General features: G+C 40.1%; 1 protein-coding gene across 5 annotated transcripts in view; it reads left to right on the top strand.

Moving 5' to 3' along the window:
* ntm (neurotrimin) overlaps positions 1–25,707 on the top strand; it is a 546,008-nt gene that overhangs the window by 502,433 nt on the left and 17,868 nt on the right. For all 5 annotated transcript variants that reach the window (XM_036143495.1, XM_036143494.1, XM_012882180.3 and 2 more), the window contains 3 exons: positions 8,611–8,739; positions 14,573–14,693; positions 14,874–15,025. In XM_036143495.1, the coding sequence (XP_035999388.1) occupies positions 8,611–8,739; positions 14,573–14,693; positions 14,874–15,025 (402 nt within the window). The remainder of the gene's footprint in view (positions 1–8,610; positions 8,740–14,572; positions 14,694–14,873; positions 15,026–25,707) is intronic.

The raw sequence follows: 25,707 nt of genomic DNA, 5'->3' as shown, positions 1-25,707 counted from the left end.
TCAGTATGATTGGTTTGTTTCAGAATGATTTCACTATAGGAAATTTGAATTGTGTAATAACTCAACTGCTTGCCTGTAGTAAAGCAATTAGACTTAATAAGGGCCATCTCAATAGGACATCATAATGTCAATTCAGTTGGCAACTCTCTTTTACATCATAAAATCTCCAGCTGGAGTCTAGGAAGCAGAACTACATTACCGTAAGGGATTGTTTAAGAATGCTTTTTAAGAACATCCTAACTATGGTTTCTCACTAGTTTCAAGTAAGAGACTTAATGACAGCCCATTTACACCAAAATAAGCAGTCATGGAAAAATAACATATCCATTCAGCTGATGTATACCATCATAGCCTAAATTAACCAGGAGCCAAATTCTGATCTAAATGTCCTAAAACTTGATGCAGTATTTATAAACAAATTTGATAATTTTATATTCTAACAAATTATTTATATTACTGATAAAATAAGTGCAACACAATAAAAAATACAAAACACAATGCACATAGAAAGTTTGATTCCTTAATTTATTCCTCTTTGCACTTGTAACCACGAGTGCAATCACAAATGATCCACACTACATAGGGTCCACACATTCCTAAACAAAAAAGAGTTGTAGTCATTTCCTCATCTATCTTTAGATAAGAGTGAATGAACATCGGACATCCATCCAAAATGCAGCAAGAAATGCTCTGACAAACACAGCTGAAATCAATGGAAGATCTTATTTACAAAGCATTAGCAGGAGAAGCAGATAAAATGGAATTTATTGACTTTTGTAAAAGTTAAATACTGCGTCTATCTTCTTGCGGACTCTTGAGAGTACGCGTCTGCTTCTTCCTTGATGGACGGTAAAATACAACAAGGCATATACTACAGTTTAAATCTTAAATGAAACTGCAGTCTTTTCTTTTTTATTAAAAAAATATGGTGGGTATTGTTGATTCATGGCAATTTCAGGTCTTTGACCAAAAATACTCTTTTTATTACCATATGGTGCCTATCTCTCCATATAGGGGTGCGAGAATTACGAAAGTCAAAAAAGTCTTCTAATGGTGACAAAAAAGAATATTGAATTGACCCGTGAACTTAACGGGAGACTTCAAAAGTTAATTTTTAAAAGAATCTGAGATCTTTAATCTACAAAAGCTTTTTTTTGGCCCTGAAAATGAGGCGAAAAATAAATCTTTTGATGATCAATTGTACCTTCTCTCTGTTTTCTAAAATGTTTTTTTTCCATTCCATTTAAAAAAATGTGCAGTCCTGAAAAGCAATTAAGACAGAAAAACAATGACAGGCTGTATTTGCTGTGTTCCACTTTTGCGTTTAGTGTTAAAACCTAACACAAAAGTTGAACACAGCAAATACATCCTAAATTAGATATTTTAAGAGTATTAAAGATCAATAATTGAACGTAGACCTTTAGATAAACTATAATAAAATGTACTAAAATAAATATTACCTGTACCAAGAACAGCTGTCTAAGGTTGAAGGAGTTAACATACTACTTGGCCATCATGGTCAGTGCTGTGACAGCGTTCCTGGTATTCCTCCTACAGTAGTCGTTTCCATTACTAACGTTTCTTTGGGTGATGTATGTTTCAACTTGTATAGTACCAACAATAGGTATGACAATGATGCTGCACAGCTTTTAAACAAAATATGTGCATTCCTTGTATAAAGGATGAGGAAAAGTGTCAAACATGAAACGGCCTTTTATAATCTTTTTTCTTAAGGTTGAAAAAAGAAAAACCCGTCCCACAAATTAAACTTCTGAAAAACTAGAAACTCTAAAACTTAAGAGATGATCTTTGTCTGATTATGAAAGAATATTAAATAAAAAAACAAAACATTTGCACTTGAAGACCTGATGAGGATGTATAAGGTCATGACAAAGAAGGATTGCTTTTTTAATCCGACTGCAAACAGTCTTCTACTAGTCTTTCAGGACTTCTATAGAGAAATCAATGACTATTTCAGCCATTCTGACTACAAAGCTACAGCCTGTGTGTCAGTGACACAGTGGTTTCCATACCAACAAGGGATGTGGTTTGCCCGGATGCTGTGGAGAGTGTTGTATGTACAGAGGGGGGAATTGAGAATGTTGTCAGGCTCCTTACAAAGTGTGTTCTCTACTGCAGTTCCTTACCCAGATGTGTGGCTTTGAGACATAAACAAACATCTCATGCAAATCTTTCTGACTTCCCATTACACAGAGAGGTGCAGTGTGGAAAAGAGGGGGCATCACTCTGCTTTGACTGAAAAGCAAAATAAGTCAGTTTATCGTCTTCCAGTTATTACACAAATAAGCAGCTTCCAAAATGGCAACCTACTCATTGCTCTCTGCTAGACTGGGCAGTCCACCTATAGCTTACTTACATTCAGACCCCAACATCCATCTATCCATTTTCTAACACGTCTATCCCTCATGGGCTCATGAGGGGTGCTGGTTCCTATCTCCAGCTGTCACTGGGCGAGAGGCGGGGTTCACCCTGGACAGGTCGCCCGTCTATCGCAGAGACCCCAACATCTCAATTCAAATTAGCCTATCACATAATTCTTCTGGGGAGAAAAATGAAGACCAAAAAGATTACATTTCAGATAAATAATGTCAATATCAACAATTATTTCTCAAAATTGAAACTAAACTAAACAAGTAATTTATATGTCTACACAATTTATAAGTCGTTTAATATTTCTCTTAACTACTTTAAAGTTATAAACATGGTCAGCAAATCAAACCATTGCTCTTCCCAGTTCACATCCTATAAAAGAAGAGGGCTTCCACTTTAGCTTTGGAACTTTTGGTTTCCCAAGGCTCCATCCTGGGTCCCCTCCTTTTTAATATCTACATGCTCCCTCTAGCTCAGATAATAAAAACAACAAAAACATAAGTTACCATAACTATGCAGAAATCAATGCATGGAAGTGCCAAAACTGAAGTAATATTTTTTAGACCAATAGAGGAGAGATCAAAAGTTAGCACACAGCTTCAGTCGCTTCAGCTAAAAACCACCAATCAGGCCTGAAACCTGGGAGTAGTGATGGACTCAGACCTGAACCTCCAAAAGCATCTAAAGACAATTACAAGGTCGGCTTTCTATTACCTGAGGAACATTTCCAGGATTAAAGGACTGATGTCTCAGCAGGATCTGGAAAAACTAATCCATGCGTTTATTTTTAGTAGAATAGATTACTGCAACGGTGTTTTCACAGGTCTGCCTAAAAAGTGGATCAGAACGCTGCAGCTGATCCAGAACGCTGCTGCCCGCGTCCTCACTAAGACTAAGAACGTAGAGAACATGGACCCGGTTCTGAAGTCCTTCCACTAAGACTAAGAACGTAGAGAACATGGACCCGGTTCTGAAGTCCTCACTAAGACTAAGAACGTAGAGAACATGGACCCGGTTCTGAAGTCCTCACTAAGACTAAGAACGTAGAGAACATGGACCCGGTTCTGAAGTCCTTCCACTAAGACTAAGAACGTAGAGAACATGGACCCGGTTCTGAAGTCCTCACTAAGACTAAGAACGTAGAGAACATGGACCCGGTTCTGAAGTCCTCACTAAGACTAAGAACGTAGAGAACATGGACCTGGTTCTGAAGTCCTCACTAAGACTAAGAACGTAGAGAACATGGACCCGGTTCTGAAGTCCTCACTAAGACTAAGAACGTAGAGCACATGGACCCGGTTCTGAAGTCCTCACTAAGACTAAGAACGTAGAGAACATGGACCAGGTTCTGAAGTCCTCACTAAGACTAAGAACGTAGAGAACATGGACCCGGTTCTGAAGTCCTCACTAAGACTAAGAACGTAGAGAACATGGACCCGGTTCTGAAGTCCTCACTAAGACTAAGAACGTAGAGAACATGGACCCGGTTCTGAAGTCCTCACTAAGACTAGGAACGTAGAGAACATGGACCCGGTTCTGAAGTCCTTCCATGGCTCCCTGGATCTCAGAGAATAGACTTTAAAATCCTTCTGTTAGTCTATAAATCCCTGAATTAGCACCTAAATCCATCACAGACTTGTTATCAGGGCATCAACCCTCCAGACCACTCAGGTCTTCTGGCTCCAGCCTGCTCTGCAGAACCAGAACCAGAACCAGAACCAGACATGGAGAACTTAGACTGTAAAAATGCTTCCTTTAAATCAAGGTTAGAACCCCATTTGTTTAGAGTTGCCTTTGAATGTTAGTTTGTAGTCCAACTTGTCTTATATCTTGACCTGCTGCTACTATTCCACTGCTATGTACTTTCCTCTGTAATATTTTTCTTCTTATGTTCTGTTTACATTTAGCACTTTGAATTGTCTTGTTACTGAAATGTGCTTTACAAATAAACTTGCCTTTTATTACGTGCAAGAGATGGCCGCGACAGTAAACACACTCACATGGTAAAGTTTAGCCTGAATGACCCAAACACCACAACCAAATATTTTACCTACGCATTGCTGCAAAATGGAATGTTCAGCCCACATTTTGAAACAATGTAACAAACTAGGACTTTATCATGGTCACTTCCCAAAAGATTCTGCTGTTAACTGTGTCTCCAAATTCTGTATACTTAGATATTCGCAACCTGTTTCTGCAAAGTTTCAATGGTTGTGAGTTTTATGTATTTAAAAAAAGGTATGGAAGGTATCGACAAGCCACATATACATTTTCAACAAATTCTCTTTATTAAATACCTCTTCAGAAGGCATTAATCTACCTTATTTGAACACCTACCCAGAGCTACAGTATTATTAGGATCCTCTTTTATCCATTCACTTTTTTTATGTTTGGTTTGTTCAAATGAAAAATGGAAAATTAGGAACATCAATATGCTGACAGCTGATATTCAGCATGAGCTCGTGTGTACTTGAATCTCAGACATAATTCAAAAGGTGAACTTGATTCGACTTGCAATGTGGTTTATCTTCTCTTTTCTTATGCTTTATTTAAAAGCTGTAGTATTTGTTTATTATTCTCAGCGCCTAAGGTACTTAAAGGTTTTTCACTCCAGCCCATGGGCTAGCTAGTTTGAGCATTTTAAATCCTAGTTTGCCATGGGCTACTTTTGTTACTATCTAAGTAAATCCTATCTGCCTTTCCACTTCAATTTCTCTGCTTGAGTTGATCAATTTGAATCCAGCCTCTGTGTGTGTGTCTGTTCTCTATCCTGGAATACCTGTATCCCTCAAGCACCTGCTCTACTGTCTTTATCCTCTAACTAAGTTGCTCACCTTGTCCTGTGCCTAAATGTTTTTGTCAGTTTCCATTTTCTACCCCATTTTCCTCTTTGCCCTTGAGTTTGAACGTGGCATTTCAGGGACACACAGAGGGTACATTATCTTCTGCCCAGTCTCTCCTGAGACTTCCTTACTCTTTCTGCTTTCTTCTCCTTAAAATCTTCTCCAGTGTGGTCTCCCTGATGACCTGCTAAGTCACTTTGATGGCAGGGTAGGTCAAAGTACTCTCTCACTAATGAATAGGCCACAAAGTCAGCAGTCCTGTTAAGAAAGACTAGGACACTGAAAGTTGAAGGTAGTTTTGACTTGCAACTATAAACGCCTATAGAAGCCATGCTGTTGTTTTTAACTTTGGAAAAATGCTATCTTCATTTGTATTTTTCTGAATATGGGAGGGTGCTGAAGGCATTCAAAGGAAGTGACTCACATAGCATTTTCTCAGATGATTATCAGACTGGCTGAAAACACTGGGTTAACGACTCCTGTGGAGCTTCCTTTCAGAATTATATTGAGGACTATGTCAGAGTTTTAAGGATATAATTAAATTCAGTACAGTTTTATTTGTATAGCGCCAATTCACAACACAAGTCATCTCAAGGCACTTTACAAATTCAAATTCAATCAAATCCTCCAGGTTGGTGAGAAAGTTTCCTCTCTAAGGGAACCCAGCAGGTTGCATCAAGTCTCTCCAAGCAGCATTCACTCCTCCTGAAAGAGCGTAGAGCCACAGTGGACAGTCGTCTGCATTGTTGATGGCTTTGCAGCAATCCCTCATACTGAGCATGCATGAAGCGACAGTGGAGAGGAAAACTCCCCTTTAACAGGGAGGAGAACCTCCAGCAGAACCAGAACCAGGCTCAGTGTGAACGCTCATCTGCCTCCACCCACTGGGGCTTAGAGAAGACAGAGCAGAGACACAGAAAGCTCAGAAGCTCACATTGACCCAGGAGTACTTTCTATGTTAGATGGTAATAGAGGATGAGCTGTCCCCCCTGATGATGTCACAGCTAACAGAACGCCAGACCAGGTGTACCTTCTGTGAAGAGAAAATGACAGAGAAGTAAATGTTAAAAGCTGAAATAACAACAAACAATGCAGATTGGAGAGCAGTAGGAGAACTCAGCAGAGAGAGAGAAATAGACCCTGATGTCCTCCAGCAGCCTAAGCCTATAGCAGCATAACTATAGAGGTAGCTCAGGGTAACATGAGCCACTCTGACTAGAAGCTTTGTCACAAAGGAAAGTTTTAAGATTAGTCTTAAAAGTAGACGGGGTGTCTGCCTCACGGACCAAAACTGGGAGTTGGTTCCACAGGAGAGGAGCCTGATAGCTAAAGGATCTGCCTCCCATTCTACTTTTAGAGACTCTAGGAACCACCAGCAGACCTGCAGTCTGAGAGCGAAGTGCTCTGTTAGGAACATACGGGGTAATCAGAGCTCTGATATATGATGGAGCTTGATTATTAAGGGCTTTATACGTTAGAAGGAGAATTTTAAATTCTATTCTTGATTTAACAGGAAGCCAATGAAGGGAAGCTAAAACAGGAGAAATATGATCCCTCTTGTTGATTTTCATCAGAACTCTTTCTGCAGCATTTTTGGACAACCCAGTGTCACTGAAAAATTAGTAATATCCACGTTGGTCCCCAGGGGGAGACATAGTATTGTCACAATTTGGCTCTTCAATGCGTGCCAGGTTTACATTTCATTTGGCCTATTCATGTACATTGGCTTGCAATAAGGTCACGTGACTATCAGGTTTTCCCCAGCAAAAAATAAAAAGAACATGGCTGCTGTTGCCCATGGAAATGTAAAGAAAACAAAAGAACCGTATTTTTTTTAATGCATTTTGATTACATTTCTAGTGAAAAGTATGGATATGATTTTCATAATCCTTGTTCAGGGAAGGTAGATAACATTTCCTTTATTAGTTTCGCTGAAGATTTCCTAAGAAAGACGTGAGGAAGTGACTTTTCCTACCTATGTCACTGAGTGTCAGCGAGATTCTGGTTAAAACAACATTTAAGCCTAACATCTGCTGTTGTATGCATTTTGAGACATCTCTAGCGAAAAGTTTGCATAATATAAGCTTTGTTCACAGAAAGTAGACAACCTTTCCTTTTAATAATTCTGCTGAGGATTTCACTGCATCTCAGGAAGACGGGAGCAGTCACGTCACGTTGCTAGGTGGACGCCGCCAGTTACGTCATCGACGTGCGCCTACTTACGCGTTCATAAAAATCGATATTTAAGAAAATGATCTTAGTTCTATTCATTTTGCTGTCATCTCTAGCAACATGTATGCATAATATATTTACGATCTTCATTCAGGGAAGATAGACAACCTTTCATTCATCAGTTTTGCCGAAGGGTTTATTGTCATGTGCTCTACCACGTCTAAGCTGAGTAAAAGCAGGCCTCGTTCCAATTACTCTCCCCCATGCGGCGTTTTTATCGAGGAATAGGCAACATTTAAAGACAGGATCTGCAATCTTTTGAGAGAAAGCCACATTTAAAAGAAACAAACCTGAAATCTACACCATTCAGGCATCAGACCTCATGATTCTCATGTATCAGTGTTAGAGAAAACTTTTTTCCCCCCATAAGTGCCTTCCCAAGTGCAATTCTGTAATGTAATCAAACCCAGCCAAGTGAGTCTGTGAGCAATTTCTTGCCAATTTCAACATCTTTGGAGAGAACGTAAGTCAGTTGTAGCTTTTCCTTGTTGTCTCGTTGTCAAGCTTGTTCTGTTATTCTATCCCATTCATGTTCTCATATCTCAGTAGCAGACTCAATTTGCTTGCAGGCATGAGAAACTAAAAAGAGAATAATATGGACATTTTGACAGACAAGAAATAATAAGTGGGGGCTGAACATAGCACTAATCAAGTGTCCTATTCTGAAAATGTCAGTTGCTCAAGAACCCCTGTTTGTAAGTGCCGAAAGAGACAATAAATGTGCATGATTAGGACAAAGAAGTGAGCATATGTCATGATATTTAACAGTGTGTTCAGCAGCAATACACTTTGTCTACTCATGTCAGATCAAATTACTTTGGTAGAATCATGGGAGAAACCTCACCTAACTTCTGTTACTCAAGTTAGATCCAGGGCTTTTGAAATTCTGACCCCTGCTACAATTTATAAAGCACCAGAATAGATATTCTTGCTTTGCATCAAGACTCAAAAGCAAGGAAGCAAAAATTATAAATCACAGTTTTACAAACTATCCATTAGCCTTTGTCATCAACATCTTGCTTCTGTTATTCAGCAAAATGAAGAGATGTCACACAGCAACACTAATACCAAAGGAGGCCACATATGTTGACTCATCATATTAACTGTTAATGACCCTCTCCACTCTGTGTGTGATCTTTCACAGGGGACCTGGCTTCAGATGATGAGCTTCTGGAAATCTCATCTATCTCCAGACAGAGAGCAGGAGTGTACGAATGCACAGCTGTCAATGAAATCGACACTGACGTACAGACTGTAGACATCACTGTCAATTGTGAGTCCACATTTTTTTCACTCATATAAAGCATAAATGATGTATGTGAGTTATTTAGATGGTAAATCCATCCATCCATTTTCTAACATGCTTATCCCATATTGGGGTCGTGAGGGGTGCTGCTGCCTATCTCCAGCTGTCAATGGGTTCACCTGGACAGGTCGCCAGCCTATCACAGGGCAACACAGAGACAAACAGGACAAACAGCCATTCATGCCTAGGGAGAATTTAGAGAGACCAATTAACCTAACAGTCATGTTTTTGGACTGTGGGAGAAAGCCGGAGTACCTGGAGAGAACCCACACATGCACAGGGAGAACATGCAGACTCCATGCAGAAAGACCCAGGGTTGGATTTGAACCCAAGACCTTCTTGCTGCAAGGCAACAGCGCTACCCACTGCGCCTCTGTGCAGCCCCTGGATGTTAAATAATAAATGCAAATTATGTATTTGGGTAAGGGTATTTGTGGCAAGGGCAATTGAACAATAGAGCTATATTAGGATAATACATATTAGCCACTAATCACTTAAGCCCAGTTCACGCTGCAGGCAAATGTAACCAAAATCAGATTTTATTGCAGGTCAAGTGAACATGTCACGCACCATTTTTACTTACGCATAGCTCGTGAAATCTCAGCCGCTCATCTCTCCCTATTATGTGTTTGTTACATGTTATTATCTTGTACAGAGTTGAAAAATACTAAATAAAAAGTATAAACAAAAACATTCTCTTACAGGTATCCTTGTTCCCACTGCTGGCAAATGTGGCCCAGGTCAGATTTTTTTTGCAGGTCTTGTGAACAGTTTTTTTGACAAGTGGGAACGCTCAGATCTAGTCCAAGTCTGATTTTCTAAAGTCAAATTTGAGCCACTTCCATATGTGGTCCAAAGCCTGCTGGATGTGAGGTCATTCTTGTTGTTCTTTTGTGCATGCGGGTCAGTTAGGAGCCACAAAGAGTTCACTCTGGGGTCAGATCTAGGCAGCATTTTAAAAGTAATGGGATGACCTCACATAAAAAACTCAGAAACAGAAATTAGTTAAGATCTAACGTGGGAAAGTAGTGATACTGTCATTACACTTTGTGGGAAGATAAAGATAAGCTGTTCCGTTAATTCTAACAAATGGATTTTACCTACGTTCTAATACAATAAACTGTATAGCTTCCTGACTAGAAACTGTAACTGGACAATGTATGCCTACAAATTAACAATTATGCAAAAAAGTGCTGGGATGAGGAGAACTAGGATGCTGAGTCTAGATCAGTAATCAATATCAACATAACTAATGAATCCCTGACAAGATGCTGGAGGAACATTCCTGCAGAGTGGTAACCAGAAGATGGCCTGTCACTGTCATCAGTGTTAAACTCATGGGTCTCTTTAAGGGGTTTGATGCCTACATGACATGCATAATTCATAATTGTGTACACTATTTGAGCTCCTCAAATGCAATATGCTTAATGTGATGAGTTATAGAATTGGATTTTAAATGTATAGAATACAGAAATGAAATACAAAAATAGACATGAACAGGCACCAGGCATCAAGGGGACATTTTAAAGGGGGACATGAATTACTCTCGATGTGTACGTTGGTTAGAAGAAACACTGAAAAGAATGCTTTACAGGCAAATATTTTAAGAAGTTTTTTTCATACATAATATTACCAATGTGTAGGTAGTTTCAGTTTCAACTCTCCTACTTATTTTCTTCAGAGATTGATTCCATCCACAGTAAAGGCCCAAGGACAAAAAAGTAATCATGGAGACCACATTCTCAGTAATTACTACATTTTAAGTGCTCACAACTATATTCAATTTAATAATTTTTTTGTTGGATGTTTTGAATTCTCAAATTCCAACTCTCAAGGTGGCAGCATGTTGCAGTAGATAGGTTATTTTCATTCTGATTTGTATGTTTTTTAAAGTTTAATTTCTCCTTTTTTGACTGAAACATTGATTTTTGGACAATTATCCTCTCCGGTTTTTCGTGATTTCCAGCTGGAAAATTACTTGTTTTTACTTTTGGATATTTGTTATGTGTAACCATAGCAAAAAGTGGTTTTCTACAACTGGGAGTAGCTCACTGATATCTGAAAAGCTCAAATAATACCTCAACTACAAAATCACAGATGAATTGAAAAGTAGATTTTTAGTAGGTTTTCCACTAACGCACAATTTTGTTTCCTGAACGTGTTTTTGAACCATAGTGGTGTTTTTCCTCTAGCACACGGAAAATAGTTTGAGTTGGGCACCGCAAAAAACATGGTGTTGGCGTGAACCTAATGTTGGCAAGTCCAACATGTCCAATAGCAGTCCCTTTACGAACAATATAAATGTTGTTGCATGAATTAATGACTGGAACGCTCCATCTATGAGACACTCATGCCCACAATAAATACTATGCATTTATTTTAAACCTTCATTTTACAGAACTGTGCAATCTGGATTTCAAGCCAGATATTCCCTGAGAACCTTTAGTATAGCAAATAGGCATTACCAGTGTTGTGTTTGTAATATATAACAGACCACAAACTTCTCAGCAGGGGATGATAGCCCTTACAGCTTTTGGAAAGAAACGTATCTTAGTTTTTGTTTTAATATTCCTGAACGTTTACCTGATGGATGTCAGTCAAACAGTTCATTGCGTGGGTGGGTGGAATCTGTGGCAATGCATCTGGATCTTGTAGACACAATCCCACAATCCCTTGTGCTGTTCTCACCACTCATGCTAAGGGCAAATTTGCATTGCTTGTCGTCAATTCAGCTTTTAACTTTTTGTTCTCTGTGATCTTATTCCTCTGCTTCTTCCCTGTGGATCAGGCAATCACAAGTACTTTATATGATGTTACCTGGGTAACATCATATAAACCTGGACATGCACTTTCACACTTCAGCTTCCCACTCAGACATATGGTAAATCTAAGGTGTGTGACATGAAATATGGGTTAGGGTTGGCACCAGAGAGAAAAAGTTTAATATTTTTAGTAGGGCTGTCAAAATAACGCGTTAATTTCGATTAATTAATTTGAAAAAAAAAAAAAATGGATTAAAAAAAAATAACGCAAATGAATCATATAGGGTAGTTAACTGCTATTGTTTTCATCCGGGTTTTTTGCGCCTTCGCGCCGGACTGGAAGGCAGAAGGCGAGCACAGCGGCAGACATAAACAGAGCAAACAACGAGTTCAAAAAGAGATATATAAGAGATATTTTTCTTCTTTAGATAACGTATCACAAGATGGTTTTAAGAGTAAGTTGATGGTTGATGCTATCAGATTGCCAGATACCGTCCAGATAGTCTGTGAATGCTGGCCAAGCGATTTAATCCGGCCCGGTGACCAAATGCATTTTCATTATTCAACGGCTGTATCTCCTCGCTGCATCGACCGATCTGCACTAGATTTTTTGTGAGTCGTGGGCGAGCGCTGCCCAACGCGTTCGTGTGCATCACCCAGTGGACGGGCGGGGATACTGGGTGACAGCTTCTGCGGTGGCGGGCGGCCGGCGGTGCGCGAACCCTCGCGGTGGCCAATAAGCCAGAGCGGCATTGTTTAGATTTCGAAAATAAACTAAAAGCACGCTCTAATTGACCCGTTTTGTCACGGTGTTTGGCGAGAACAGTCCTGCTTTTGCCTACCGGCGTAACCCGGAAGAAGCGCGGACGTCACTTTACTGTAAAGTGTTTATATTGAGGGGAGTGTTCATTTATTTTCAGTGTGTCTCCTACGTTACTGTGTGCCACAACGACACATGTTAAAACGTCTGAAGGCATGAAATGTGAATAAAAGCGTTTTTGAACTTTAATGTATCAAATGCTGATTATTCATTGAATCATTTGAATTTAAATATTTAAAATACTTTCACAGCAAAAATTATATGCGATTAATTTAGATTAATTAATTAGAGTATGTAATTAATTAGATTAATTTTTTAATTGATTGACAGCCCTAATTTTTTGTCAGCTGTCTTATTGCAAAAAACTCAGAAGTCAGCTACAACTGTAAACGATCTTAACTCACCTAATGTGTTATGAAGTGGTCATGAAGGTCCTTTATGACCACTGCCTTCAGCATCTACAAAAACTCTTTGAAGAAACCTTTAGCGGTCATTGGGTAAGGGCGGTCTAGACCCTGACAGGTCTCTAGTCAGTCGCAGGGCAATGCAGAAACACACAGGACAAATAACTCTAAGGGCAATTTAGGGAGACCAATTAAAGGGGAAGTCCGGTCAACAAGGAAAAATCAGGGGACCATTAGCTATAACTAAAACTAATACGTTTGTGGTTATTTAATTAACTCATCTTTAATCAATAAGAAAATAAAAAGATAAATTGTCGTCTGGATCACTGTGTATGGGGGCGGCCATTACTGCCCAAATTTGGGCAGTAATGGCCGTCTGACCTCACATCCTGTGATGTGGAAAAGCGGAGAGCAGACAGCATTTCTCTCCGCTTTCCATGCAAAGTCAATAGGAGCCGTTCTACACAGCTGCGATCATCAACAATTTTTTTGGATTTCCAGAGGACTTCACCGCTGACATTCGCAAGAGCTATTGCTGAAGCAACAATGCCCACGTACATGGCCATCGGATGTTCCAACACAACTGGTAAAAGTAGAAAAAACATTGCTTAGTTCAACTTTCTGATTCATGAGCCACCGGGCTCGTTGCTAGATTGCCAACTTGAAGAGAACAGATTTGCCATCTAACTTCTGGCCAGAGAGAAAACACGTCATTAGGCCCATTCATACCCTCCGTTTGGCCTACACGTCCGTATTTCTGTCCGTACGTTCTATCCGTTGATTCCTTCATACCTCCGTCCGTTGAGGTGTGTAATAACCAATATTTCCTGTAGGTGGCAGTGCTGAGCGCCAATGATTCGTCATTGATCAAACATGGCGATGGTCCAAGACGTGATTTTGTTGTATTTGCTCCATAAGCGAAAGAAAAGTAAAAAAAAAAGAGATTGGCGGTGTAACGTGAGGCCACTGAACGCCAGTCACCCTTTTGATGGGGAATTTTGCACCTTGGTGTTGCCAATGCAGGAGATGGACGACGAGCGGCATTTCCAGTACTTTAGGATGTCTGCTCACACTTAATATGCACTGAATAAATAAAAGGTATTTGAAGATTCTGTTTTTCTTATTTAGAAAAAAATGGTTTATACATTATACAATTGTACACAAGACTTCAAACTGTTGCCACAAATGTAATTTGTATCATACATTCCATTTGCTTTGAAGATAGTTCTTAATTTGGCATCCCATTAAAGTATGGTGAAACTGATATACTTCTGATTACAAATGTTGGTTTTACTGACATTTTAAAAATGGATGCAGAACATTTTCCTGCAGAAAAATGATTCCTTCTTTGCTGTTATTCTATTTACCTTTGTGCTATTTTCAGCTCAAAGCCTTTGTTTCATGTTGGAGTTGTACAGTCCAGGCCAATCCTAACCAGTACAGCTCAAATAGACAAACTAAGGTCGGTCTTTTCTATCTGCTGCAGATTTAGAAAAAGGTCACTCATCGGTTATCACATTTGGACTTCAATATTTCAACACTTCATTGTGGGATAAATAGGTGTCCACATTGTGGCTAATGCAAAATGCCGCAAATGAGCTTTTAAAATGGACCCAAACACATTTTTATATTCCAGGGGGACCAGTATATGTAAGAAGCACTATACATATTGTCACTTACATTTATTACACCAATGCTTAAAACCCAGCCTGAGGTTGGAGAAATACTACAACCTCTTTGTCCTGAACAGTTTAACTTTGTGCTGCCTTGCAGTTGCCAACACAGCTTGTCTTTCTGCTGCTGTCCCCTTGTAGATGCTCCAAGCGTGTCAGAGGGCAGAGATGCTGGCGTGACTCTGGGACAGAGGGGAGTGCTCGAGTGTGAGGCTGATGCAGTGCCTGAAGCAGATTTCGAGTGGTATAAAGACAACAGAAGGTAATCATTTTTAGATTTACATTTAGTAGATGGAGGTAAGAAGATACAATTTGATCATATGTTTGTCATCCAGTTTAAATCAGTAAACTTGATTAGGCGTCTACTGGCAGTAGACGCTCCAAGAACAATAATGACTCTTTTAAGGTGTTTATTTGCTGATAAATATTTTCTCCTATGTAGGATCTTTAATGGTTTCGATGACATGGAGATTGTCAGCACTGGATCCCTGTCAAAGCTGACCTTTTATAATGTGTCTGATGGTGATTATGGGAACTACACATGTGTTGCCATCAACAAACTGGGCAGCTCAAACACAAGCTTCCTTATGTATGGTGAGTATGTTTGTATAAAAATAATATTATTGTTTGTGTTTTAAAAACTATTTAAGACCCTTGCATACTACTCCTGTACACTTGAGTGGGTTTTAGCAGTTGAGTTAGACGACCAACCATGTATTAGAGGACAATGATGTACATTGTTACAATGTTCTGTAACTCAAATACTCCACTGAGATATTTGGCATTCTCTTCCAACAACATGATGGAAGTCCAGCTAACTACTCCACCATGTACTTTGTTGTTTCAATAAGTTGCAATAAGATAATATATATCCTAACTTTTTATTTATATAACGATTTAAGTAGAACAATGACTAGTGCAAAATTAAGTTGTATTTACCGGAGATAAAGTGTAGACTGCAAATTCTGTCGTAGTATGATGGCTCCCCCGGTCCATTGGGAGTGTCTGCCTGCTCTCTTTTCATTGAAAATATCCATTTCTTTCTTCGTCCTTCGGTAAACGACAGAAACGTACAACCGACGATTTGGAATGCCTCTTTGTGCAACCGGGAGCACAAAAAGTCGTAGGCATTGCTTAGATCCCATAATTAAACTAAAAGTACGCTCTAAATCACCCGTTTTGTCATGGTAGTAGATGAGAACAGTTCTGTTTCTGACTACCAGCGTGACCCAGATGTAGCGCTGATGTAGCTCGTGACGTCACGCGTAAACTGGTCTATATAGATACACTTTATTGTTCCACAATGGAAAAGTTCATGTGTACCAGCAGCAAGGGGAAAGGAAAATAGAAGTATGCTGACACACACAAGGGTCAAATGTATGAAAGCCATAAAATAAAAATAGTACACTGTACAGTAAGGGCAAATTTACAACATATCAGTGTGACTTTCGCAAGAGCACTTTGAGTACCACAATAAACTCTGAAGCCAGACTGAAACTCTGTAAACAGGTCATTACTGGGAAAATGTTACTTACTTGCCTAGCAACCATGTTCTCAAGATTTTAAGATAAAGGTAAATTAGATATGGGTCTGTAATTTATTAGGTAATTTTGATTAAGAGAAGGTTTCTTACATAAAGGTTTAATAATGGGATTAGGTCTAACAGTCTAAAAACAGATCAGGTTCTAAAAATATCTACAACACTACCTCAGCAGACTCACTTACTGAGGACAAAGTTCTCATGTTTAGGAATATGCCAATAATTTTATTTTTAATAGAATCAATTTTATTTATAAAGGATTCTGTCATGATTTTGGACTTTTGCTTTGGGACATTTTGGATTGATTTTGTCTATCAGCCATTCTGTCATCTCTCAGCCACCAGTCAGCACCTGACCAGCTCCACCTACTACTTCAAATTAGCGCCAACTCTGCTCACCCGTCACACTGCCTTTTTATACCTGCCTCAGCCAACCTATCCCCACCAGAATGTCTCGTCTCGTTTGCACTGCCCGTATGTCGCTGCCAGTTCTCGTGTGCTCAGTCTGCCGAAGTTCTCAAGTAAGGAATTTCAGTGATTGTGTGCTAGTCCAGTTTGCTCTTCCTCCCTGTGTGTCCTGCTGCTAGCTCTGCCGTTGTGGTGAGCCATCGGCCTGCTTTACCTGGTCTCGTCTGGACAGTTTCCTCATGCCCATTCATCACTACTACATGTCATCTTCATCCGACCAACCTGCCTTCTTCTTCTTCAGCCTGCTCAACCATCTGCTGTCAGTCACTAACTCCATCATTTTCAAAAAACATACTCTGTGTCTAGTTTGAAAATCAGGTTGACTGACCCTGTCGTTGCAGTATGTTCTGAACCTGTCACCAACACACCAGTTACGCTTTGGTCTGGCCATAATGTGCACAAGAGCTCAGTTCGATTCTGACAAGAACATCAGAGTTTTTCCTGAGGTCATCATTGGAGCAACCTTCAAGGGATATAGACTGCCGATTCTTCCCCCGGTACCGGTCCCAGATGGAATTAACATGGCCAGGGTTCCTCTGCTGTTTCTAATTTGATGAAAAATCTTGGCACCTGTTCCCTGCAAGCTTTTGTCCTGATCCAAAGTTTTTTCTCAAAGTTGAAAAAGAGCTTGTGCAAGATCTGTGTCCAGAGCTCTTCATGAATCCGGAGTAATTTCCTGCACATGAGGAGGACGAGATGGAGTTGCCATCAGCCCAAACGACCCTGCTTCCCCATAACAACTCGACACCTCAGCGTAATCTGCCTTCTCGCCGCCAGAGCCATCTGCCAACCAGGACTCTATTCTTCCAACGGAATCTCCTGGAGATTCTGATTATTTATTTCTCCCAAAATAAGATCTTTAGTTCCTATTTTCAAGAAGCTGAAAGACACTTTGTTCAAGAACCATTCACCTGTACTGGAAGACAAATAAAATCAATTAGAAGAAGATTACAGAGCGGCATTAAAAGCATTCTATTGCTATCCATTGTCACAAGCTGTCCTGAAATCTTCGAACAGGGGTCAATCTGCTACCAGTATCCACTCCATTGACCTGTTCTTTTCTTGGAGGTTCCAGAGGACATTTTGGATCCAGTTCACGTAATGTAAGAAACTTAAGATTCAGTTCACGTCAAGAAGGAGGCCTCAAGTCCAGTTCACGTCATGGAAGAAGCCTCAGACCATGTTATCGTGATGGAGGACATCTCAGATTCTGTTCATGCTAGAGAGGACGTCTTAGATCCTGTTTACGACAGAAATTCTGCCACACCGTGGTCTGCCTCCGGGCCATCTGTCAGAGGTCATGCCACTCCCTGATCTATGGGGATGGGCAGTCATGAATTTGGGCTTTATTTTTATTTTGGAACATTCTGGACTGACGTTATTCATCTACTCTGCCATCTCTCAGCCACCAGTCACCATCTTATCGGCTTTGTCACCTCCTAGCCACCGCTGAGCACCAGATCAGCTCCACCTGCTACTTCTAATTAGTGCCAGCTCTGCTCCTGTCTCACTGCCTTTTTATGCCTGCCTCAGCCATCCTATCCCTTGTCTTGTTGCACTGCCCGTATGTCGCTCCTAGTTCTGGTGCGCTCAGCCAGCCAAACCTCAGGATTTCTGCATGTGACCTGCCCTCTCAAGTAAGGAATTCCAGTGATTGTGTGCTTGTCTAGTTTGCTCTTTGTTCTTGTGTGTCCTGCTGCTAGCTCTGCCCACTCTGGGTGAGCCATGAGCCTAATTTTCCTGGTGTAGGCTGGACAGTTTCCTCAAACCCATTTATCACTACCACATGTAATCTTGATTCGTCCAACCTGCCTCCTTCTTCACCAGCCTGCGCAACCATCTTCTGTCAGTCACTAACTCCAAAATGTTCAATAAACTTTTAAAACATACACCATGTCTGGTTTTAATATCAGATTCACTGACCCAGTCATTACAAAATCCCATAAAGTCATTACTGATGGAGAGATCAACAAAGCTATGACTGTAGAAGACAGATAGCAGCCGCGTTATGGAACAATATACATTATTTTGAATTGCTGTGCAATTGCTTGAATGTATCAGACAAACATTCATGGAAAGTTTAAAAGTGTGCAAATAGTCATTGGGAGAAATTGTTCAAGTTAATGATGATTTTCTGGTCAAAAAGACAAGTAGCATTCAGATCACAGAATGATGTTACAGGATTATATACATTACTGTGCAATTCCATCAATGTATCACACAAACATTGCTGCAGAAGTCAAAAGTGTGCAAATAGTCCTTAGCATCAGGAAAGATTTAAATGTTCAAGTTAAAACAGACAGATAGGAGTCATTTTACAAAATTATGTACATTTCTGTGCAATTGCATGAAGGTATCAAACGGACATCTCCAAAGAAGCTCAAAAATTTTCAATCATTTCTAATTGAAATTTTTAAGTCAAAGAACTGTGAAATTTGCATTAAAGTCCAAACAAGCACTCCCTGGTAAGCTAGAGGTGTGCAAATATACATTAGCATATGCAAGACAGTGTAATAATTCTTTGGTATATGAATTATTACACTGCACTAGCCACTGTTGCTGACTCCTCAGCAAGGAAAGACGCTCCTAAAAGTCGCAAGAAGTCGCTAGATGACAGAATCGTGTAATTTGCATATTTGTTCATGTAGCCTACTTGTGATCAAGGCTGTAGGACAGAGAAGCTTTTGGCAAGACAAAAATGTGATTAGAAGCACTCTAAATATGTTTGGAGCCACAAATGAACTTAATGAAATAATAATGAATTTTTATACATTGCCTAAATCCACAGCACATCTTACCAAAAAGAGTTATCAGAGGCACACAGTGAGCGAGGTGAATAAGGGTTTCAAGCTGTGCATGAATCCGATTCAGGGAATTATTTTAGTGCAACAGTTTCAGAGAAATAAAGACTACATTAAAAACTATACTTACATTATACACTCAGCGGCCACTTTATTAGGTACACCTGTCCAACTGCTCGTTAACACTTAATTTCTAAGCAGCCAATCACATGGCAGCAACTCAGTGCATTTAGGCATGTAGACATGGTCAAGAGAATCTCCTGCAGTTCAAACCGAGCATCAGTATGGGGAAGAAAGGTGATTTGAGTGACTTTGAACGTGGCATGATTGTTGGTGCCAGAAGGGCTGGTCTGAGTATTTCAGAAACTGCTAATCTACTGGGATTTTCACGCACAACCATCTCTAGGGTTTACAGAGAATGGTCCGAAAAAGAAAAAACATCCAGTGAGCGGCAGTTCTGTGGGCGGAAATGCCTTGTTGATGCCAGAGGTCAGAGGAGAATGGCCAGACTGGTTCGAGCTGATAGAAGGGCAACAGTGACTCAAATAACCACCCGTTACAACCAAGGTGGGCAGAAGAGCATCTCTGAACGCACAGTAGCAGATGGGCTACAGCAGCAGAAGACCACATCGGGTGCCACTCCTCTCAGCTAAGAACAGGAAACTGAGGCTACAATTTGCACAAGCTCATCGAAATCGGACAATAGAAGATTGGAAAAACGTTGCCTGGTCTGATGAGTCTCGATTTCTGCTGCGACAGTCGGATGGTAGGGTCAGAATTTGGCGTCTACAACATGAAAGCATGGATCCATCCTGCCTTGTATCAACGGTTCAGGCTGGTGGTGGTGGTGTCACGGTGTGGGGAATATTTTCTTGGCACTCTTTGGGCCCCTTGGTACCAATTGAGCATCGTTGCAACGCCACAGCCTACCTGAGTATTGTTGCTGACCATGTCCATCCCTTCATGACCACAATGTACCCAACCCATGATGGCTACTTTCAGCAGGATAATGCGCCATGTCATAAAGCTGGAATCATCTCAGACTGGTTTCTTGAACATGACAATGAGTTCGCTGTACTCAAATGGCCTCCACAGTCACCAGATCTCAATCCAATAGAGCATCTTTGGGATGTGGTGGAACGGGAGATTCACATCATGGATGTGCAGCCGACAAATCTGCGGCAACTGTGTGATGCCATCATGTCAATATGGACCAAACTCCCTGAGGAATGCTTCCAGCACCTTGTTGAATCTATGCCACGAAGAATTGAGGCAGTTCTGAAGGCAAAAGGGGGTCCAACCCGTTACTAGCATGGGGTACCTAATAAAGTGGCCGGTGAGTGTATTATATTTAAATCCCACTTAGTAATCCAAGGTGGAATCGCTAGCAGCTTTGCGCCTGCGTTACATACATTTTCTATATGAAAGCTGTCCGTTTTGCTCTCTTTGTTTTGACTGCAAGCACTGGGCTTTCAGGATGAGGCAGCTGCAGTGGGCATGTGTGGGAAACAGACAGTGCTCACTCACGGCAGCACCCACTGCTGCCTCAAGACAGTAACTGGAGATTGATTTTTGTTTTCAAGTGAAATTGCTAGTCGGCAATAAGAGAAAACAGTTGTTACATTTGTCATTTTTTTGAAAAAAGAAAAAGTCGCTAATTTGGCAACACTGGAACCAGCAGCATGTTTGTAAAAATAACAACAGGCTATGAATTGGCTGGTGGTTAATTTGATTCTGCCTTCACAGCTATGGGAAAGAAGATTTTTTTTTTTAAGTCTTTAAAGCTATGTTCAGATTACGGGGAAATGCTACCCAAATCTGATCTTTTTGCCCATATGTAACCCATATCTGTCGTAGTGAATGGCCCGATTCCGGTCTTTCACCCAATTTTTTTTTTAATTTCTGCCACTTCCCTATGTGGTACTATTTCAGATACGTATCAGATATTTTTCAAAGCATTCGTACAGTATGTCCTGGATCACACCACACATCCACACACAGTAGTAGGAGTTAGTGTTCCATAAAAGATAATTGTTAATAGCTGTACTGCTTTCTCTTATCTTACTTCATCTTGCTATGATGTTGTTTTAATGTTTTCAGCTCTCATTGCTCAACAATTCAATTCAATAAAATCTTATCTGTACCGAGATCTAAACTTAAGGTCACAGGAGACGGAGCTTTCAGTGTTGCCACTCTAAGTTATGGAATGCTTTGCCATTCCATATTAAAAGTGCCCCTTTACTCTCCACTTTTAAAACTTGCCTTAAGATGCATTTTTATTCCTTGGCTTTTAACACATGTTGAGACTTTTGTGGTTATTACTTTTTATTTTCCTATTTTAATCTTCTGTTTGTTTTTTTCCAGTTTTAAATGTTTATTATTATTGTCTGTACAGCACTTTGTCACAGTTGCTGTTGTTTTAAAGTGCTTTATAAATAAAGTAGTAGAATTAGTAGTTTTAGTAGTAGGAGCAGCAGCAGCGGCAGCAGTAGCAGTAGTACTAGTACTTTATTGACATAGCGCAAATTCACAACACAAGTCATCTCATGGCACTTTACAAAGTCAAATGCAATCAAATCATACAGATTGGTCAAAAAGTTTCCCATCTAAAGAAACCCAGTAGATTGCATCAAATTTTGACAAGCAGCATTCACTCCTCATAAAAGAGCGTAGAGCCACAGTGGACAGCTGTCTGCATTGTCAATAGCTCTGCAGCAATCCCTCATACTGAGTATGCATGAAGTGACAGTAGAGAGCATAAGTTCCCGTTTAACAGGGAGGAGAACTTCCAGCAGAACCGGGCTCAGTGTGAACGCTCATCTGCCTCGACCCACTGGGGCTTAGAGAAGACAGAGCAGAGACACAGAAAGTACAGAAGCTCACATTGACCCAGGAATCCTTTCAATGTTAAATCTGCCTCCCATGGATGATGTCACAGCTAACAGAACACCAGACCAGATGTAACTAATATAAAGGGGGAAAAAATGACAGAGAACAAAAATTAAAAGTTAAAATAACAACAAGCAATGAAAATTAGTGAACAGTAGGAGAACTTATCAGAGTGAGAAAAATAGGCCCTGATGTCCTCCAGCAGCCCAATCCTATAGCAGCAAAACTACAGTGTTAGCTCAGGATAACCTAAGCCACTCTAACTATGAGCTTTGTCAGAAAGGAAAGTTTTAAACCTTGTCTTAAAAGTAGACGGGGTGTCTGCCTCACGGAACAAAACTGGGAGTTGGTTCCACAGGAAAGGAGCCTGATAGCTAAAGGATCTGCCTCCCATTCTACTTTTAGAGACTCTAGGAACCACCAGCAGACCTGCAGTCTGAGAGCGAAGTGCTCTGTTAGGAACATACGGGGTAATCAGAGCTCTGATATATGATGGAGTTTGATTATTAAGGGCTTTATACGCTAGAAGAAGAATTTTAAATTCTATTCTTGATTTAACAGGAAGCCAATGAAGGGAAGCTAAAACAGGAGAAATATGATCCCTCTTGTTGATTTTCATCAGAACTCTTGCTGCAGCATTTTGGATCAGCTGAAGGCTTTGAACTGCATTTTGTGGACTTCCTGATAGTAAAGAATTACAATAGTCCAGCCTTGAAGTAACAAATGCATGGACCAGTTTTTCAGCATCACCCCTGGACAGAATGTTTCTAATTTTGGCAAAATTCCGTGGGTGGAAAAAAAGGAAACCCTAGAAACCTGTTTAATTTGGGTGTGATGATTTAGGTTTTTATTTAATTTATTTTGGAAATCGCCTTCAAGGTGCTAAGATATCTATAAACATAGTTGTATAGAGTTTAGAATCTATTTCTGTTTACATTTTATAATGATAATTAACTATACTAATAATCTCATATATAATAATCTGTTATGTCTTCTTGACCTTGCTGCGGACTCATGAAACCATATTATATTATATTTTGCCATATTTAATCTAAAAGACAGAGGGATGCTTCAGTTCCAGTACTGATTTGTCACACAACATTGCTGACGCCATTTAGAGAGAGAGAGAGAGAGAGAGAGAGAGAGAGAGAGAGAGAGAGAGAGAGAGAGAGAGAGAGAGACTCAGAGCAAGCCTCCCATTCATTCTTCTCTCAAACTTTAAATAAGACCAATTGTGTTACACCCATTCTGTTTATCTGTAATTTCAATGGTAACCAATACTGCAGTCCAATCTCTGTAATCACATAATCTCTTACAAATCATAACAAGATTTTGAAAGGAATAAAGGATTTATTGCATTCAAGTCTATTTAAATGTCAAACTTTAAACCTGCAAAATAAACAATATTATTTATTTTTGCTTCTAATAATAATTTATTTTTAAGGTGCCTTTCAGAGCACTCAAGGACAATCAGCAAGCAAAGCAAGATAAAAACAACAAACATTAAAAGTTACAACAAACCAACAATCATAGAGTAAGCACTCTGGAACAGATGAGTTTTAATTTAGACTTGAACTCCTAGAGGGTGTCAGTATTGGGGATTGCTGGAGGAAGATAATTTTGGTTTGGGAACAGGGCAGGAGAAAGCTCTACTCGTCATAGTGCTGAGGTGGGCAGGAGGAACAGCAGAGTGAATGGATAAGGGGAATCTAAGGGTGCAAGAGGAAGAAGGCATGTGAAGGACATCAAAAGATGAGGTGCAAGATTTTGGATTGCATTGAATGTGTACAAAAGGATTTTGAATTTAATTCTGAATTTAACAGGTAGCCAGTGGAGCTGCTACAGCACTCAGGTGATGTGATGAAATAATAATAATAATAATAATAATAATAATAATAATACATTTTATTTAAAAGGCGCCTTTCTGGACACTCACGGTCACCATACAAAAGGATAAAAAACAGAAATGAGGGGGTTCTGGTAATAATGCGAACAGCTGAATTCTGAACCACTTCTAGCTTATGGAGAAGTTTTTGAGGAAGGCTAAAGAGAAGAGAATAGCTAATCCAGTTTTCTTTTGTAGTCATTGAAAAAATGTAGCTTTTATGGAACAGAGTTCAGGGGTGAACCTGGGGGCGGAACGGAAGAAGGTTAGAAACTGAGTTTTCACTGGAGATCATTCAAAATATTATTTAAACAGTTATTATATTGAGAGGCAAGCTAATCGGGGGTGGAGGAAGTGTCTGGAATCAGAGTTCTGACAAGGAAGGGTTTCCAAGTTGATGTCCTTAATATTCCTGGATGTGATTGGAAGTGATGTTTTACTTATGGAGGGACCGAGATTTTGAATGAAAGGAGGAAGAGGAGAATAAATGTTTCCAAGCAGCTTGGAATGGATGGGGAAAAATGTCAGGTGTATTGTGTGATAACAGTATCAGTGAGAATTAAAAGAAAGGTATACATGACCAGCAATTTATATGGTTTAGAAAAGTGGCATTTAGGATGGAGACAGAAGGCAGAGCTGGAGGTAACAGAGATGAAGATGTTGAGGTTCTCTGGGAGTGATGAGAGTGGATGTAATTAGGAATAAGTACATCAGAGGGGTTTGGACATGTACAGTGGAGGAATAGGGAGTATAGTGGTAAAAGGATGTTGAGACTGGAACTGCCAGGCAGGACCAAAGAGAAGTTTTATGGATGGAGTTAAAGAGGACATGAAGGGTAGTGTGTGTGAGAAAAGAAGATGCAGAAGATATGGTTAGATGGAGACAGATGACTCTCTATGCCACCCCCTGAAAGGGAAAAGCTGAAAGAAGAAGACAGCAAATCAATTACAACTTGGACGTAGGCTCTGTATAGGTTTTACTTCAGATGGTCTTCCTGATGCAACCACAAACTGAACCCAGGTTATGTATATTAAAGTTTGACATACCATTGCAACGACAAGAGCATAATGACATCAATAGCTGCTGGTCTATTCAACAAAGCAAGCATGACTGATATAAAATGCTCAGCAGTATTGGCTCCACTTTTCAAAATATGGTGCAGATTACACTCACTGTGATATTTGTGATGCAAAGACCAGCGGCTGTAATACTTCTAATCTGAGGGAGCACCTGGTCATTGTTGCCAATCTAGCGACATTGTTTCTAGATTTAACAACTTTTCGGAACCTTGTAGTAATCTTTTTTTCTCCTTGTTAGAATATTAATTACAAAGCGTTTAATAAAAAAACAGAGCGACTTTTTTGTGTTATTGGTGATTTCTCCTAAAAGCACCAAATGTTCTGTGGTCACTTGCTGCTGCAAGCCCCTTCCCACTTCTCCAAGCACGGTCTCACAGACAGCTGCAGCTGCTTCGTCCTGAAACCCCTCTGTGCCGTCAGAGAAAAGAGAGCAGACAGGAGAACCACTCCATTTCCACATTGCAAATGTATCCTGCCCAGGATTACAAAGCAGGATGAAATGTGGTGTGTGAGACTGTGGGTGTGGTTTGGCTGTGCTCTCTCACTTGGACAGGTGTGGCTTGGGGAGGAGCTGGCTGCACACACCTGAGACCTATCATCATCTGGAGCAGTATT

Source organism: Fundulus heteroclitus, chromosome 11 (assembly GCF_011125445.2).
Source record: "Fundulus heteroclitus isolate FHET01 chromosome 11, MU-UCD_Fhet_4.1, whole genome shotgun sequence".
Taxonomy (NCBI): domain Eukaryota; kingdom Metazoa; phylum Chordata; class Actinopteri; order Cyprinodontiformes; family Fundulidae; genus Fundulus; species Fundulus heteroclitus.
The sequence above is the reverse complement of the archived record's forward strand: the minus strand, read 5'-3'. Positions and strand labels throughout refer to the sequence as shown.